A 13,114-nucleotide genomic window follows, 5' to 3' on the forward strand; every position below is an offset into this window, starting at 1 on the left:
TTAAGCTAGGCTAGGCTAGACCTCCAGTCCTTTGTGTGCATGTGAAGCTATGGAGGTTGGGGTTGACTGTAGGGTGATCTGTGGTGTGTGTGTGCCTGCGTGCATGTGTGTATGTGCGCGTCTGTGTGACAACATCAAAGCACCCTTTAAGTATTGCCATAAGATCCACTGGGAAATCCTTCACAGACCTAAATCACTAATGGAACTCTCAACTCTACCAGGCCGAAAGAAGATAACTACTAGCCGGGAAAAGAACACGCCGGGAAGAAAAGAACACGCCGGTAAGAAAAGAACACGCCAGGAAAAGAACACGCCAGCAAAAGAACACGCCGGGAAAAGAACACGCCGGGAAAAGAACACGCCGGGAAAAGAACACACCGGGAAGAAAAGAACATGCCAGGAAAAGAACACGCCGGGAAAAAAAGAACACGCCAGGAAAACAACACGCCGGGAAAAGAACACGCCGGGAATAGAACACACCGGGAAGAAAAGAACATGCCAGGAAAAGAACACACCGGGAAGAAAAGAACACGCCGGAAAAAAACACGCCGGGAAAAGAACACACCGGGAAGAAAAGAACACGCCGGAAAAGAACACGCCGGGAAAAGAACACACCGGGAAGAAAAGAACACGCCGGAAAAGAACACGCCGGGAAAAGAACACACCGGGAAGAAAAGAACACGCCAGGAAAAGAACACGCCGGGAAAAGAACACGCCGGGAAAAGAACACAACGGGAAGAAAAGAACACGGCGGAAAAGAACACGCCGGGAAAAGAACACACCGGGAAGAAAAGAACACGCCGGAAAAGAACACGCCGGGAAAAGAACACACCGGGAAGAAAAGAACACGCCGGGAAAAGAACACGCCGGGAAAAGAACACGCCAGGAAGAAAAGAACACGCCGGGAAAAGAACACGCAGAGAAGAAAAGAACACGCCGGGAAGAAAAAAACAGGCCGGAAAAGAACACGACGGGAAGAAAAGAACACGCCGGGAAAAGAACACGCCGGGAAAAGAACACACCGGGAAGAAAAGAACATGCCAGGAAAAGAACACACCGGGAAGAAAAGAACACGCCGGAAAAAAACACGCCGGGAAAAGAACACACCGGGAAGAAAAGAACACGCCGGAAAAGAACACGCCGGGAAAAGAACACACCGGGAAGAAAAGAACACGCCGGAAAAGAACACGCCGGGAAAAGAACACACCGGGAAGAAAAGAACACGCCAGGAAAAGAACACGCCGGGAAAAGAACACGCCGGGAAAAGAACACAACGGGAAGAAAAGAACACGGCGGAAAAGAACACGCCGGGAAAAGAACACACCGGGAAGAAAAGAACACGCCGGAAAAGAACACGCCGGGAAAAGAACACACCAGGAAGAAAAGAACACGCCGGGAAAAGAACACGCCGGGAAAAGAACACGCCGGGAAGAAAAGAACACGCCGGGAAAAGAACACGCAGAGAAGAAAAGAACACGCCGGGAAGAAAAAAACAGGCCGGAAAAGAACACGACGGGAAGAAAAGAACACGCCGGGAAAAGAACACGCCGGGAAAAGAACACGCCAGGAAAAGAACACGCCGGAAAAGAACACGCCAGGAAAAGAACACGCCAGGAAGAAAAGAACACGCCAGGAAAAGAACACGCCGGGAAAAGAACACGCCTGGAAAAGAACACGCCGGGAAAAAAAGAACACGCCAGGAAAAGAACACGCCAGAAAGAAAAGAACACGCCAGGAAAAGAACACGCCAGAAAAAGAACACGCCGGGAAGAAAAGAACACGCCGGTAAAAGAACACGCCGGTAAGAAAAGAACACGCCAGGAAAAGAACACGCCGTGAAAAGAACACGCCTGGAAAAGAACACACTGGGAAGAAAAGAACACGCCAGGAAAAGAACACGCCGGGAAGAAAATAACACGCCAGGAAAAGAACACGCCAGGAAAAGAACACGCCGGGAAGAAAAGAACACGCCGGGAAGAAAAGAACTCGCCAGGAAAAGAACATACCGGGAAAAGAACACGCCGGGAAAAGAACACGCCAGGAAACGAACATGCCGGGAAGAAAAGAACACGCCAGGAAAAGAACACGCCAGGAAAAGAACACGCCTGGAAGAAAAGAACACGCCAGGAAAAGAACACGCCGGGAAGAAAAGAACACGCCAGGAAGAAAAGAACATGCCAGTAAGAAAAGAACACACCAGGAAGAAAAGAACACGCCAGGAAAAGAACATGCAGGGAAAAGAACACGCCGGAAAAGAACACGCCAGGAAAAGAACACGCCAGGAAGAAAAGAACACGCCAGGAAAAGAACACGCCGGGAAAAGAACACGCCTGGAAAAGAACACGCCGGGAAAAAAAGAACACGCCAGGAAAAGAACACGCCAGAAAGAAAAGAACACGCCAGGAAAAGAACACGCCAGGAAAAGAACACGCCGGGAAGAAAAGAACACGCCGGTAAAAGAACACGCCGGTAAGAAAAGAACACGCCAGGAAAAGAACACGCCGTGAAAAGAACACGCCTGGAAAAGAACACACTGGGAAGAAAAGAACACGCCAGGAAAAGAACACGCCGGGAAGAAAATAACACGCCAGGAAAAGAACACGCCAGGAAAAGAACACGCCGGGAAGAAAAGAACACGCCGGGAAGAAAAGAACTCGCCAGGAAAAGAACACGCCGGGAAGAAAAGAACACGCCAGGAAAAGAACACGCCAGGAAACGAACATGCCGGGAAGAAAAGAACACGCCAGGAAAAGAACACGCCAGGAAAAGAAAACGCCTGGAAGAAAAGAACACGCCAGGAAAAGAACACGCCGGGAAGAAAAGAACACGCCAGGAAGAAAAGAACATACCAGTAAGAAAAGAACACACCAGGAAGAAAAGAACACGCCAGGAAAAGAACACACCAGGAAGAAAAGAACACGCCAGGAAAAGAACATGCAGGGAAAAGAACATGCCGGAAAAGAACACGCCGGGAAAAGAACACGCCGGGAAAAGAACACACCGGGAAAAGAACATGTCGGGAAAAGAACAGGCCAGGAAAAGAACATGCCGGGAAAAGAACAAGCCAGGAAAAGAACACGCCGGGAAGAAAAGAACACGCCGGGAAAAGAACACGCCGGGAAGAAAAGAACACGCCAGGAAGAAAAGAACAAGCCAGGAAAAGAACACGCCAGGAAAAGAACACGCCAGGAAGAAAAGAACACTCCAGGAAGAAAAGAACACGCCAGGAAAAATACACGCCAGAAAGAAAAGAACACGCCAGGAAAAGAACACGCCAGGAAAAGAACACGCCGGAAAAGAACACGCCAGGAAAAGAACACGCCGGGAAGAGAAGAACACGCCAGGAAAAGAACACGCCGGGAAAAGAACACGCCTGGAAAAGAACACGCCGTGAAGACAAGAACACGCCAGGAAAAGAACACGCCAGGAAGAAAAGAACACGCCGGGAAGAAAAGAACACGCCGGTAAAAGAACACGCCGGGAAGAAAAGAACACGCCAGGAAAAGAACACGCCAGGAAGAAAAGAGCACTCCAGGAAAAGAACACGCCAGGAAAAGAACACGCCGGGAAAAGAACACGCCAGGAAAAGAACACACCAGGAAAAGAACACGCCAGGAAGAAAAGAACACGCCAGGAAGAAAAGAACACGCCAGAAAGAAAAGAACACGCCAGAAAGAAAAGAACACGCCAGGAAAAGAACACGCCAGGAAGAAAAGAACACGCCAGGATAAGAACACGCCAGGAAGAAAAGAACACGCCAGGAAAAGAACACGCCGGGAAGAAAAGAACACGCCGGGAAAAGAACACGCCAGGAAGAAAAGAACACGCCAGGAAAAGAACACGCCGGGAAAAGAACACGCCAGCAAAAGAACACGCCGGGAAGAAAAGAACACGCCAGGAAAAGAACACGCCGGGAAGAAAAGAACACGCCGGGAAAAGAACACGCCAGGAAAAGAACACGCCAGGAAAAGAACACACCGGGAAAAGAACACGCCAGGAAAAGAACACGCCGGGAAAAGAACATGCCGGGAAAAGAACACGCCGGGAAGAAAAGAACACACCAGGAAAAGAACACGCCAGGAAAAGAACACGCCGGGAAAAGAACACGCCAGGAAAAGAACACGCCGGGAAAAGAACATGCTGGGAAAAGAACACGCAGGGAAAAGAACACACCGGGAAAAGAACACGCTGGAAAAGGACAGGAATGGGTACCAGCAAACACAAGCCCTGCCCCCACAAGATCTGCAGGTCACAGATCTGGATACCTGGAGAGAGAGAGAGAGAGAGAGAGTGTGTGTGTGTGTGTGTGTGTGTGTGAAAAGAGGAGAGAAAAATAGAGATGAATAGAAGAATGTTTGTGTCGTGTGTGTGTGTGAGGGGGGGCAACCTTACATCAGCACCTTAAAGTCAATGGATCATGCCACTACAGCGAGAACCATGCAGAAAAGCTACATTTGTAAGCATGTTTTTGTGTTGTGTGCCTGTGTCACCAAGAACTTATCACTTGTATATGGAAACCTAGACAAAGCATTTATCTTATCATGTCCTCTCCCATCTCAACCTAACCTGCTGGTGGAGGGCTTGTGTGGTCACAGCACTGCAGATGAGACCATGTTCAGGTGAAAGGGTTCTTGGCTGACTGATAGGTGGCTCTGATATTTAACTCACAGGCCAATAAAAAAGCCTCTCGATTTGGGAGAGAGATTGTGACAGTGATCAGAATGGGAGAGCCTGCATTTTTCACACTGTACCGGGGAGGGGCGCACGCGTGCGTGTGTGTATGTGTGTGTATGTGACAGAGAGAGACACGCTCACGCATGCACAATTAGTGCTTAACCAGGAAGAGATGAGAAATGGAGAGAGAGAGATTACAGGAGCATTTCAAACCAGTAGATAGTGATAGCTATCATCCACATACTGTAATCCTATGGAAAACTCCGGATGATGCATGTAGCCGGAATTATTTGAATTTGAAGCAAGTCATATTTCTGAAAGGCTCCAAAAAATTTGCTAAGGATCATGGTGAAAGTAGCCGTAACTAGCAAGGGATCATTGTCGATGTAGTCCTTTTCATCCTGCCTAAGACAGTCAACCTTAAAGGTGCAATATACAGAAATCACTCAATCAACCATTTCTTGGTTGCTATAGTCTAATAGTCTAATTTCAGTTTGTGTCAAAACAAGTAAAGTACAAGAGGAATACCTATGTGAGAATGCTGTTCATCTACTACAGCTCAGCATTTACCACCATAGTACCCTCCAAACTCGTCATCAACCCTGGGTCTCGACCCCGCCCTGTGCAACTGGGTACTGGACTTCCTGACGGGCCGCCCCCAGGAGGTGAGGGTAGGTAACAACATCTCCACCCCGCTGATCCTCAACACTGGGGCCCCACAAGGGTGCGTTCTGAGCCCTCTCCTGTACTCCCTGTTCACCCATGACTGCGTGGCCATGCACGCCTCCAATTCAATCATCAAGTTTGCGGACGACACTATAGTGGTAGGCTTGATTACCAACAACGACGAGACGGCCTGCAGGGAGGAGGTGAGTGTCCTCGGAGTGTGGTGTCAGGAAAATAACCTCACACTCAACGTCAACAAAACAAAGGTAGATGATCGTGGACTTCAGGAAACAGCAGAGGGAGCACCCCCCTATCAACATCGACGGGACAGTAGTGGAGAGGGTAGTAAGTTTTAAGTTTCTCGGCGTACACATCACGGACAAACTGAATTGGTCCACCCACACAGACAGCGTTATGAAGAAGGCTCAGCAGCAGTCTCCTCAGGAGACTGAAGAAATTTGGCTTGTCACCAAAAGCACTCACAAACGTTTACAGATGCACAATCAAGAGCATCCTGTCGGGCTGTATCACCGCCTGGTACGGCAACTACTCCGCCCACAACCATAAGGCTCTCCAGAGGGTAGTGAGGTCTGCACAACGCATCACTGGGGGCAAACTACCTGCCCTCCAGGACAACTACACCACACGATGTCACAGGAAGGCCGTACAGATCATCAAGGACAACAACCACCCGAGCCACAGCCTGTCCACACCGCTATCGTCCCGAAGGCGAGGTCAGCACAGGTGCATTAAAGTAGGGACCGAGAGACTGAAAAACAGCTTCTATCTTAAGGCCATCAGACTGTTTAACAGCCACCACTAACATTGAGTGGCTGCTGCCAACATACTGACGCAACTCCAGCCACTTTAATAATGGAAATTGATGTAAAAAAATGTATCACTAGCCATTTTCAAAGAATGCCAGTTAATATAATGTTTACATACCCTACATTACTCATCTCATATGTATATACTGTACTCGATGCCGTCTACTGCATCTTGCCTATGCCGTTCTGTACCATCACTCATTCATATATCTTTATGTACATATTCTTTATCCCTTTACACTTGTGTGTATAAGGTCGTAGTTTTGGAATTGTTAGGTTAGATTACCTGTTGGTTATTACTGCACTAGAAGCACAAGCATTTCGCTACACTCGCATTAACATCTGCTATCCATGTGTATGTGAGAAATACAATTTGATTTGACAGTGTAAAGCGGTGGTCACCAACCGCAATTTCCAAGGCATTCCTAGTCACCAAACATATCTGTAAAAAATCCAAAGATTAAGTCTTGAGTTTCTTCTTTGATTTATTTGTCTTGGTGGTAGGTGCACTCGATTCAGATGCCCTGTGCACCTGGTAGGCGAAGTGTCCCATTTTGAACCATTTCATGTGTCTGGAGCTACAAATTCTGCCTTCTCTGTAGGCCCGAGAGCAAATCAAGTACACTATACTCCTACCGCTGGCCAATCGGATGGCTCAGATTACTGTGTCTGCAGTAACATAGCAGGCGTAAAAGAAAGTTGATACTGTGAAATTTCAAAACGTTTAAAACCACGACTAGAGAGACTGTCAACAAACACAGCAACATTGTTTAAGATTTTACTCAGCACCGTCAACACTTATTATTCAACATTTTTATACGCCATTAAATGCTCATTCTTCCTACTTCCACTCGCGCTACAACCAGCACTACAGCAGTAATGCATGAGGTGGAAAGAGTATTGCTAGGGTCTTTTTTAATACCACTGTCTCTGACCATAGGAGTAACATCATGAATTTGTACATGAGGCAGAAATAATGCGGTGCGACTCGAGTTTCGCCATCAGCAGAGGAAAAGGAAAGTGGAGAGAGATTGAGAGGCGGACCCTCAGTCTGATGCTCTCTCCCCCTGCTGTGACTGACCATCCGATGCATTCACCATCAGCCCAGGAAAATAAAAAGCTAATTATCTAAATGTATGCTCACTCAGCTGTGCCTCACAAGCAATACAACAATTTATCTATGACCGGTGTGATCATATAGCCTACCTCAAATTTAGAAATATAATTTGAAAAAATTGCCCGAACAACAAAGCCAATATGCAGTGATAATGTATTGGGCCTATAGCTTATATAGCTTACTGCACAAACCTCAATGCTACAGTACTGTTTTTAATAGGTTAATGTTGCATAGACTTAAGTTTAAGTCATGTTAAAAAAAATCTGAGCAGTAGATCTCGTCTTGCATTTTGACTCAAAGTGATCTTGAGTCACTGGTGTAGAGAATGTCTGTACCCTCTAAACTGCTGTGAAATATATTTTCCATAACCAAAAATATTGTATTTTCCTCTGTTTGAAGCTGGCGTACGAAACTGAAATTAAAAGACTCAAAAGGAAACTTAAGCACGGTAAGCATAGAAATAGCACATATAGAGCAGATACACTGCTTCTTAGACCTGCTTTCAATGAGAATGTCAGATCTACAACTCACAATTCTATGTGAAATTGTTCAGATCACCCTAAAAAATGACATATTGCAGCCTTAATGTCTATCTTGCCTGCCGGCCAGTGAGTGCTCTGTGTCAGCACATTGTCCTGTGTGACGACAAATGTAGAAGTCAGAATGGATCACTATTTAAATAAATATCTCAATTGGTAGCAAACTTTAAAATAATTCACTGTGAGGATCGAACATGATCATAATTAACTAATTTTAGAGCCCAAAATGGCCGTTTTGTTAGGCCATTCTTGGCGATCATAATTTACATAGGCTTTCTAGGGCAGATCAGGACTTTTGGCACCACTAGGTTGTTACAGCTGACAAGGGGCTCATGACTTGATGCTCCAGACCGGACACTGGGAGCCTGGTTGTGCCTACAGGAAAGCAGTTCTATACCAGTGGGCATGAGCTGTGCATCACTGCTGTGATGGCAGGGAAACTGTCACGCGGGACTAGGTGGGTGCAGGAATCAGACGCAGAGAGAGTTCCACTGAGGTTAAGTGCTTTACTCAGGCTCAACAAAATAATAAGCCCAACAAATACAGGGCAACGAGACAACCCAAAAACCACAGGGTGCCAAGTTATAGAAAATAAAATCCACCACTACCTAACATGCACACATAACATAAAGACAATCCCGCACAAAACAAGGGCGGGTCTACCTACTAAATATAGGGGAGCTAATTAAACCAAACAACAGAAACACAGGTGAAACTAATAAGACGAAACAAACAGACAAACGAAAAAGGGATCGGTGGCGGCTAGTAGGACGGTGACGACGACCGCCGAGCACCGCCCGAACAGGCAGGGGAGCCAACTTCGGCGGAAGTCATGACAGAAACAGAACATGTCAGGAATTCAAACAAGCACACTTTTAGGTCAATTAAAAATGAAAACGCTGTATATTTTCTTATGACTATTGAATCCTTTCCCATTTCTATTAGCCTGATTTATGCTAACATGACATTGTAACCGTGGTAACGAAGTGTGTTCAGGCTGAAGTTCACATGGCATTAGGCTCTTCAACAAGGTAGTTATGTTACATAACACAAATGTATCCTAACTGAACTCTAATGGAGCACTTTCCAATGATTGTGAACCAGACCACTCCGCTGCCCTTTACAAGACCCATACAACTACTAGTGAGAAAGCATCACCACTCAACGGCCTCCACTATCGTGCTCTCTGAAGTGTAGGTTAACTCACTAGCCTCATGCCTATCTCATGGCCACTGTGCTTCCAAGTCTCAATGAAAGAGTTGTTGCAAGGTGATACCAAGCATTGTGCAACCTATGTTTCTTTGAATGCTCGTTCCTGGATATGGGTTGACAGATTAAGATGAGTGTCATTTACATGCAAATCTAACTTTCCTTTAAGAGACAATTTCTACAGAGCCATCAGTGGAGGAGTTGAACTACATCCGTGGTGATGTCTATGCTGCCATTAGTGTCAGTTAGCATCAATGTGGATCTTGTGGCTCGGGTGGTCTAGCCTAGCAGTTAAATCAAACCGCCCAGTGGCGGTGTGGGTTAAAATCTCACCCCCCCATTGCTAGCAAAATATTTAGTGGTCCCCCTTGACTGTGGAGAGAAAATATTGCAGTTTTAAAGCAAGTTTGCTGCAATTCTACTCATTTTGCCATGGGGCGGAGAGAAATGTTGCCGTTTTTAATATGATATCTGAGTGAGACTGACAAACAAAATCAATGGGGGCCCACCGGATGGTAATTTGACCATGATAACAAGTTTAGATAGCTTGCCACTGAATTAGTTTAGCAATCCAAAAATGTTTTGCTTACATGGGGTAATTGACTATCAGTGATTGACATAAGAGAAAAGCTGCTGTTTCACAACCAAATGTTGAAATTGGACCTTTGTTAATTGTACTATTCCAACTCGCAACAGTAAGTTGAGACCCCACTTAAGTTCATAACGTACGTCATAGCTTTTAACGGACCTCTGAGACTATCACAGTGCAGGTGCATTTATACGGAGACTTGATTACACACAGGTGGATTGTATTTATCATCATTAGTCATTTAGGTCAACATTGGATCATTCAGAGATCCTCACTGAACTTCTGGAGAGAGTTTGCTGCACTGAAAGTAAAGGGGCTGAATAATTTTGCACGCCCAATTTTTCAGTTTTTGATTTGTTAAAAAAGTTTGAAATATCCTATAAATGTCGTTCCACTTCATGATTGTGTCCCACTTGTTGTTGATTCTTCACAAAAAAATACAGTTTTATATCTTTATGTTTGAAGCCTGAAATGTGGCAAAAGGTCGCAAAGTTCAAGGGGGCCGAATACTTTCGCAAGGCACTGTATATATATATATAGTAGCAGGCTCAAGGGTGTGGGGTTTCCATGTCACCAAATTCAATAACAAAACATCCACCAGTAGCACAACTAGAATGCAAATTTGTGTACACTGGAGAAGAAGGGGGAATTCACAAAGCTGTTCTCATTATCCGGGATGCTGGCCTTCTAGGCAGAGTTCCTCTGTCCAGTGTCTGTGTTCTTTTGCCCATCTTAATCTTTTCTTTTTATTGGCCAGTCTGAGATATGGCTTTTTCAATGCAACTTTGCCTAGAAGGCCAGCATCCCAGAGTTGCCTCTTCACTGCTGATGTCGAGACTGGTGTTTTGCGGGTACTATTCAATGAAGCTGCCAGTTGAGGACTTGTGAGGCGTTTGCTTCTCAAACTAGACACTAAATGTATTTGTCCTCTTGCTCAGTTGTGCACCGGGGCCTACCACTCCTTTTTCTATTCTGGTTAGGGCCAGTTTGCGCTGTTCTGTGAAGGGAAGAGTACACAGTGTTGAATGATATCTTCAGTTTCTTGGGAATTCCTCACATGGAATAGCCTTCATTTCTCAGAACAAGAATAGACTGACAAGTTTCAGAAGAAAGTTATTTGTTTCTGGCAAATTTGAGCCTGTAATTCATCCCACAAATGATGATGCTCCAGATACTCAATTAGTCTAAAGAAGGCCAGTTTTATTGCTTCTTCAATCAGAACAACAGTTTTCAGCAGTGCTAATACTTGCAAAATGGTTTTCTAATGATCAATTAACATTTTAAAATGATAAACTTGGATTAGCTAACACAACATGCCATTGGAACACAGGAGTGATGGCCGCTGATAATGGGCCTCTGTGCCCCTATGTAGATATTCCATCAAAAATCTGCCGTTTCCAGCTACAATAGTCATTTACAACGTTAACACTGTATTTCTGATCAATTTGATGTTATTTTAATTTGCAAAAAAATTAGCTTTTCTTTCAAAAACAAGGAAATGTCTAAGTGACCACAAACCTTTGAACAGTATATATATATATATCTAGGTGTATATATGTATATATATATTACACACACATACGAGACCAGTAAACAATACACAGGACGAGATCCGTAATGACAAGTGTACACTAACACACTATGTAAACTGTAATACACTGTACAGCAAACGTAGCACGACAGTCGATACCACAGAGCACAGGTACTCACAAGACCAACGGACATGGAACAATAATCAACAAGGACAATGAGGAACAGAAGGCACATATATACACATTCTAATTGGAACCTGGCGTGCGTAATGAGACAAGACAGTCCAGGGTTGGTGGTAATGATCCAGTTCAGTGACGCCTAGAACGGAATGAGCAGCAGTACTATCAGTTTAATTCACTGATAGTCAGTAGTGATTTTAGCATGTAAATCTTGGTGAGGTGATACATGCCAGCAAAGCCACAACACAACACTAAACAATACATTAATTGCACTATAACGGTGACAAACAGTGCCCACAAACTGTTAGGGCCTACATAAAGTTAACCGTACAACAGAGCTTTCTTTCCAGCACCATGGAGTGAACCCTTACCACTACTACACCTGGCTATCAGCGGAGTCTTGTCTGGCAGCGAAACAGTTCACTCAACCTCATTTACTACCTTTTAAAAAAACATGGCTGATACCCATCCCTGATCTAAAATACAATACGAACGGTACAATAAAAATAACATAGGCCTCAAAAGGGTGCATAGGATAAAACCTTTAACATAGCATTCACTGTTTTAGATATCTGCCAGCAGGCTTAGAAAAAAAGACCTGAGTGCAGGAGTACCTGTTAAATAATGTAGGGCCTGTAAGTGCCACTGGAGGGGACTGGACAGAGTGTGTGTCCCCGTGTGTATGTGTGTCTGTGAGAGACAGAGAGCATGTGTGTGTGTGTGTGTGTGTGTGTGTGTGTGTGTGTGTGTGTGTGTGTGTGTGTGTGTGTGTGTGTGTGTGTGTGTGTGCGTGCGTGTGTGGATCACACACCCAAGACGCCGGAATAACAATTCATCTCGGCCGACCCGTGTGCTCCTCTCTTCTCAACGTGTTAATACCCAGATAATGATATAAAATGCTATCTGAAGTCTGAAGTCTGTGAATTTGCATTTGCCTTCTTCGGGGCAGATAGATAAATAATGCATGCTGCTTAATTCATGCTCGTGCCAAGGGCTTTCAGAGATGCTAGTGCACAGTGCTTATAACACAATTACGACGCAACATCGTGCTTACTCAGACAAACATATAAATCTTTGGGAACGATGCCGTCCTCATTTGACGATTTGAGTGCTGGTTGGAACTGAGAGAAGTTTGATTTACCATCTGATAGATGACAAGAAGGCGATGACAACATATTTTATTTTATATACTCTGTTTCAAGCAACCGCAGCACTTTGACCTATACCAGATTCAGTTCATCAGCCAACAACATATTTTAGGTAGTGACATCTTGGATGGAACAGTGGTATGTCACAAGATACAATCACAAATGTTGGCAGTAGAATTGCCTAACTGAAGAGCTCAGTGACTTTCAATGTGGCACTGATGTGTAATAAGAGGGGGGGAGTGGTTCCTTCCTTCTTCCTGGCGGGGTAGCGTGGTAGTAAAGGCCAATGTTATGATCCAGTCCAGTGGATAACCATCCATCATGTCATGGAAGAGGCAGCGCCTCTTCAAACTCAGGAGGCAGAATAAATTTGTCTTGGCCCCTAAGAACCTCATGAACTTCTACATCTGCCCCATTGAGAGCATCCTGTAGAGCTGTATCACCGCCTGATACGGCAATTGCAGCACCCGCAACCGCAGGGCTCTCCAGAGGGCGGTGCGGTCAACCCAACGTATCACCGGGGGGTACGCTGCCCACCCCCCAGGATATCAACAGCACCGGGTGTCACAGGAAGGCCAAGAAGATCATCCAGACCATCTGCCACCTGAGCCACGGCTTGTTCACTCAGCAGAG

At 45.4% G+C, this 13,114-nt stretch overlaps 2 protein-coding genes across 2 annotated transcripts; both read left to right on the forward strand.

The window, feature by feature from the left end:
• The first annotated feature begins 393 nt into the window (after positions 1-393).
• LOC139420528 (axoneme-associated protein mst101(2)-like) lies at positions 394-2,507 on the forward strand. Its single transcript, XM_071170729.1, has 2 exons — positions 394-1,801; positions 1,924-2,507. The coding sequence occupies exons 1-2, from the start codon at positions 394-396 to the stop codon at positions 2,505-2,507; spliced, it is 1,992 nt and encodes a 663-aa protein (XP_071026830.1).
• A 214-nt stretch (positions 2,508-2,721) lies between these two features.
• LOC139420529 (axoneme-associated protein mst101(2)-like) lies at positions 2,722-12,913 on the forward strand. Its single transcript, XM_071170730.1, has 3 exons — positions 2,722-3,464; positions 3,558-4,248; positions 12,815-12,913. The coding sequence occupies exons 1-3, from the start codon at positions 2,722-2,724 to the stop codon at positions 12,911-12,913; spliced, it is 1,533 nt and encodes a 510-aa protein (XP_071026831.1).
• The last annotated feature ends 201 nt before the right edge of the window (positions 12,914-13,114 follow it).

The sequence above is a fragment of the Oncorhynchus clarkii genome, chromosome 11, assembly GCF_045791955.1.
Source record: "Oncorhynchus clarkii lewisi isolate Uvic-CL-2024 chromosome 11, UVic_Ocla_1.0, whole genome shotgun sequence".
NCBI lineage: Eukaryota > Metazoa > Chordata > Actinopteri > Salmoniformes > Salmonidae > Oncorhynchus > Oncorhynchus clarkii.

Excerpts from the sequence above, each read along its gene's own strand:
- LOC139420529 (XM_071170730.1), top strand. The coding sequence starts at position 2,722 with ATGCCGGGAAGAAAAGAACACGCCAGGAAAAGAACACGCCAGGAAAAG. Across the intron at positions 3,465-3,557 it reads GGGAAGAAAAGAACACGCCG|AACACGCCGGGAAAAGAACA; the intron begins GTAAAAGAACAC and ends CGCCAGGAAAAG. Across the intron at positions 4,249-12,814 it reads TGCCCCCACAAGATCTGCAG|AGGCAGCGCCTCTTCAAACT; the intron begins GTCACAGATCTG and ends ATGTCATGGAAG.
- LOC139420528 (XM_071170729.1), top strand. The coding sequence starts at position 394 with ATGCCAGGAAAAGAACACGCCGGGAAAAAAAGAACACGCCAGGAAAAC. Across the intron at positions 1,802-1,923 it reads GCCGGTAAAAGAACACGCCG|GAAAAGAACACGCCAGGAAA; the intron begins GTAAGAAAAGAA and ends ATAACACGCCAG.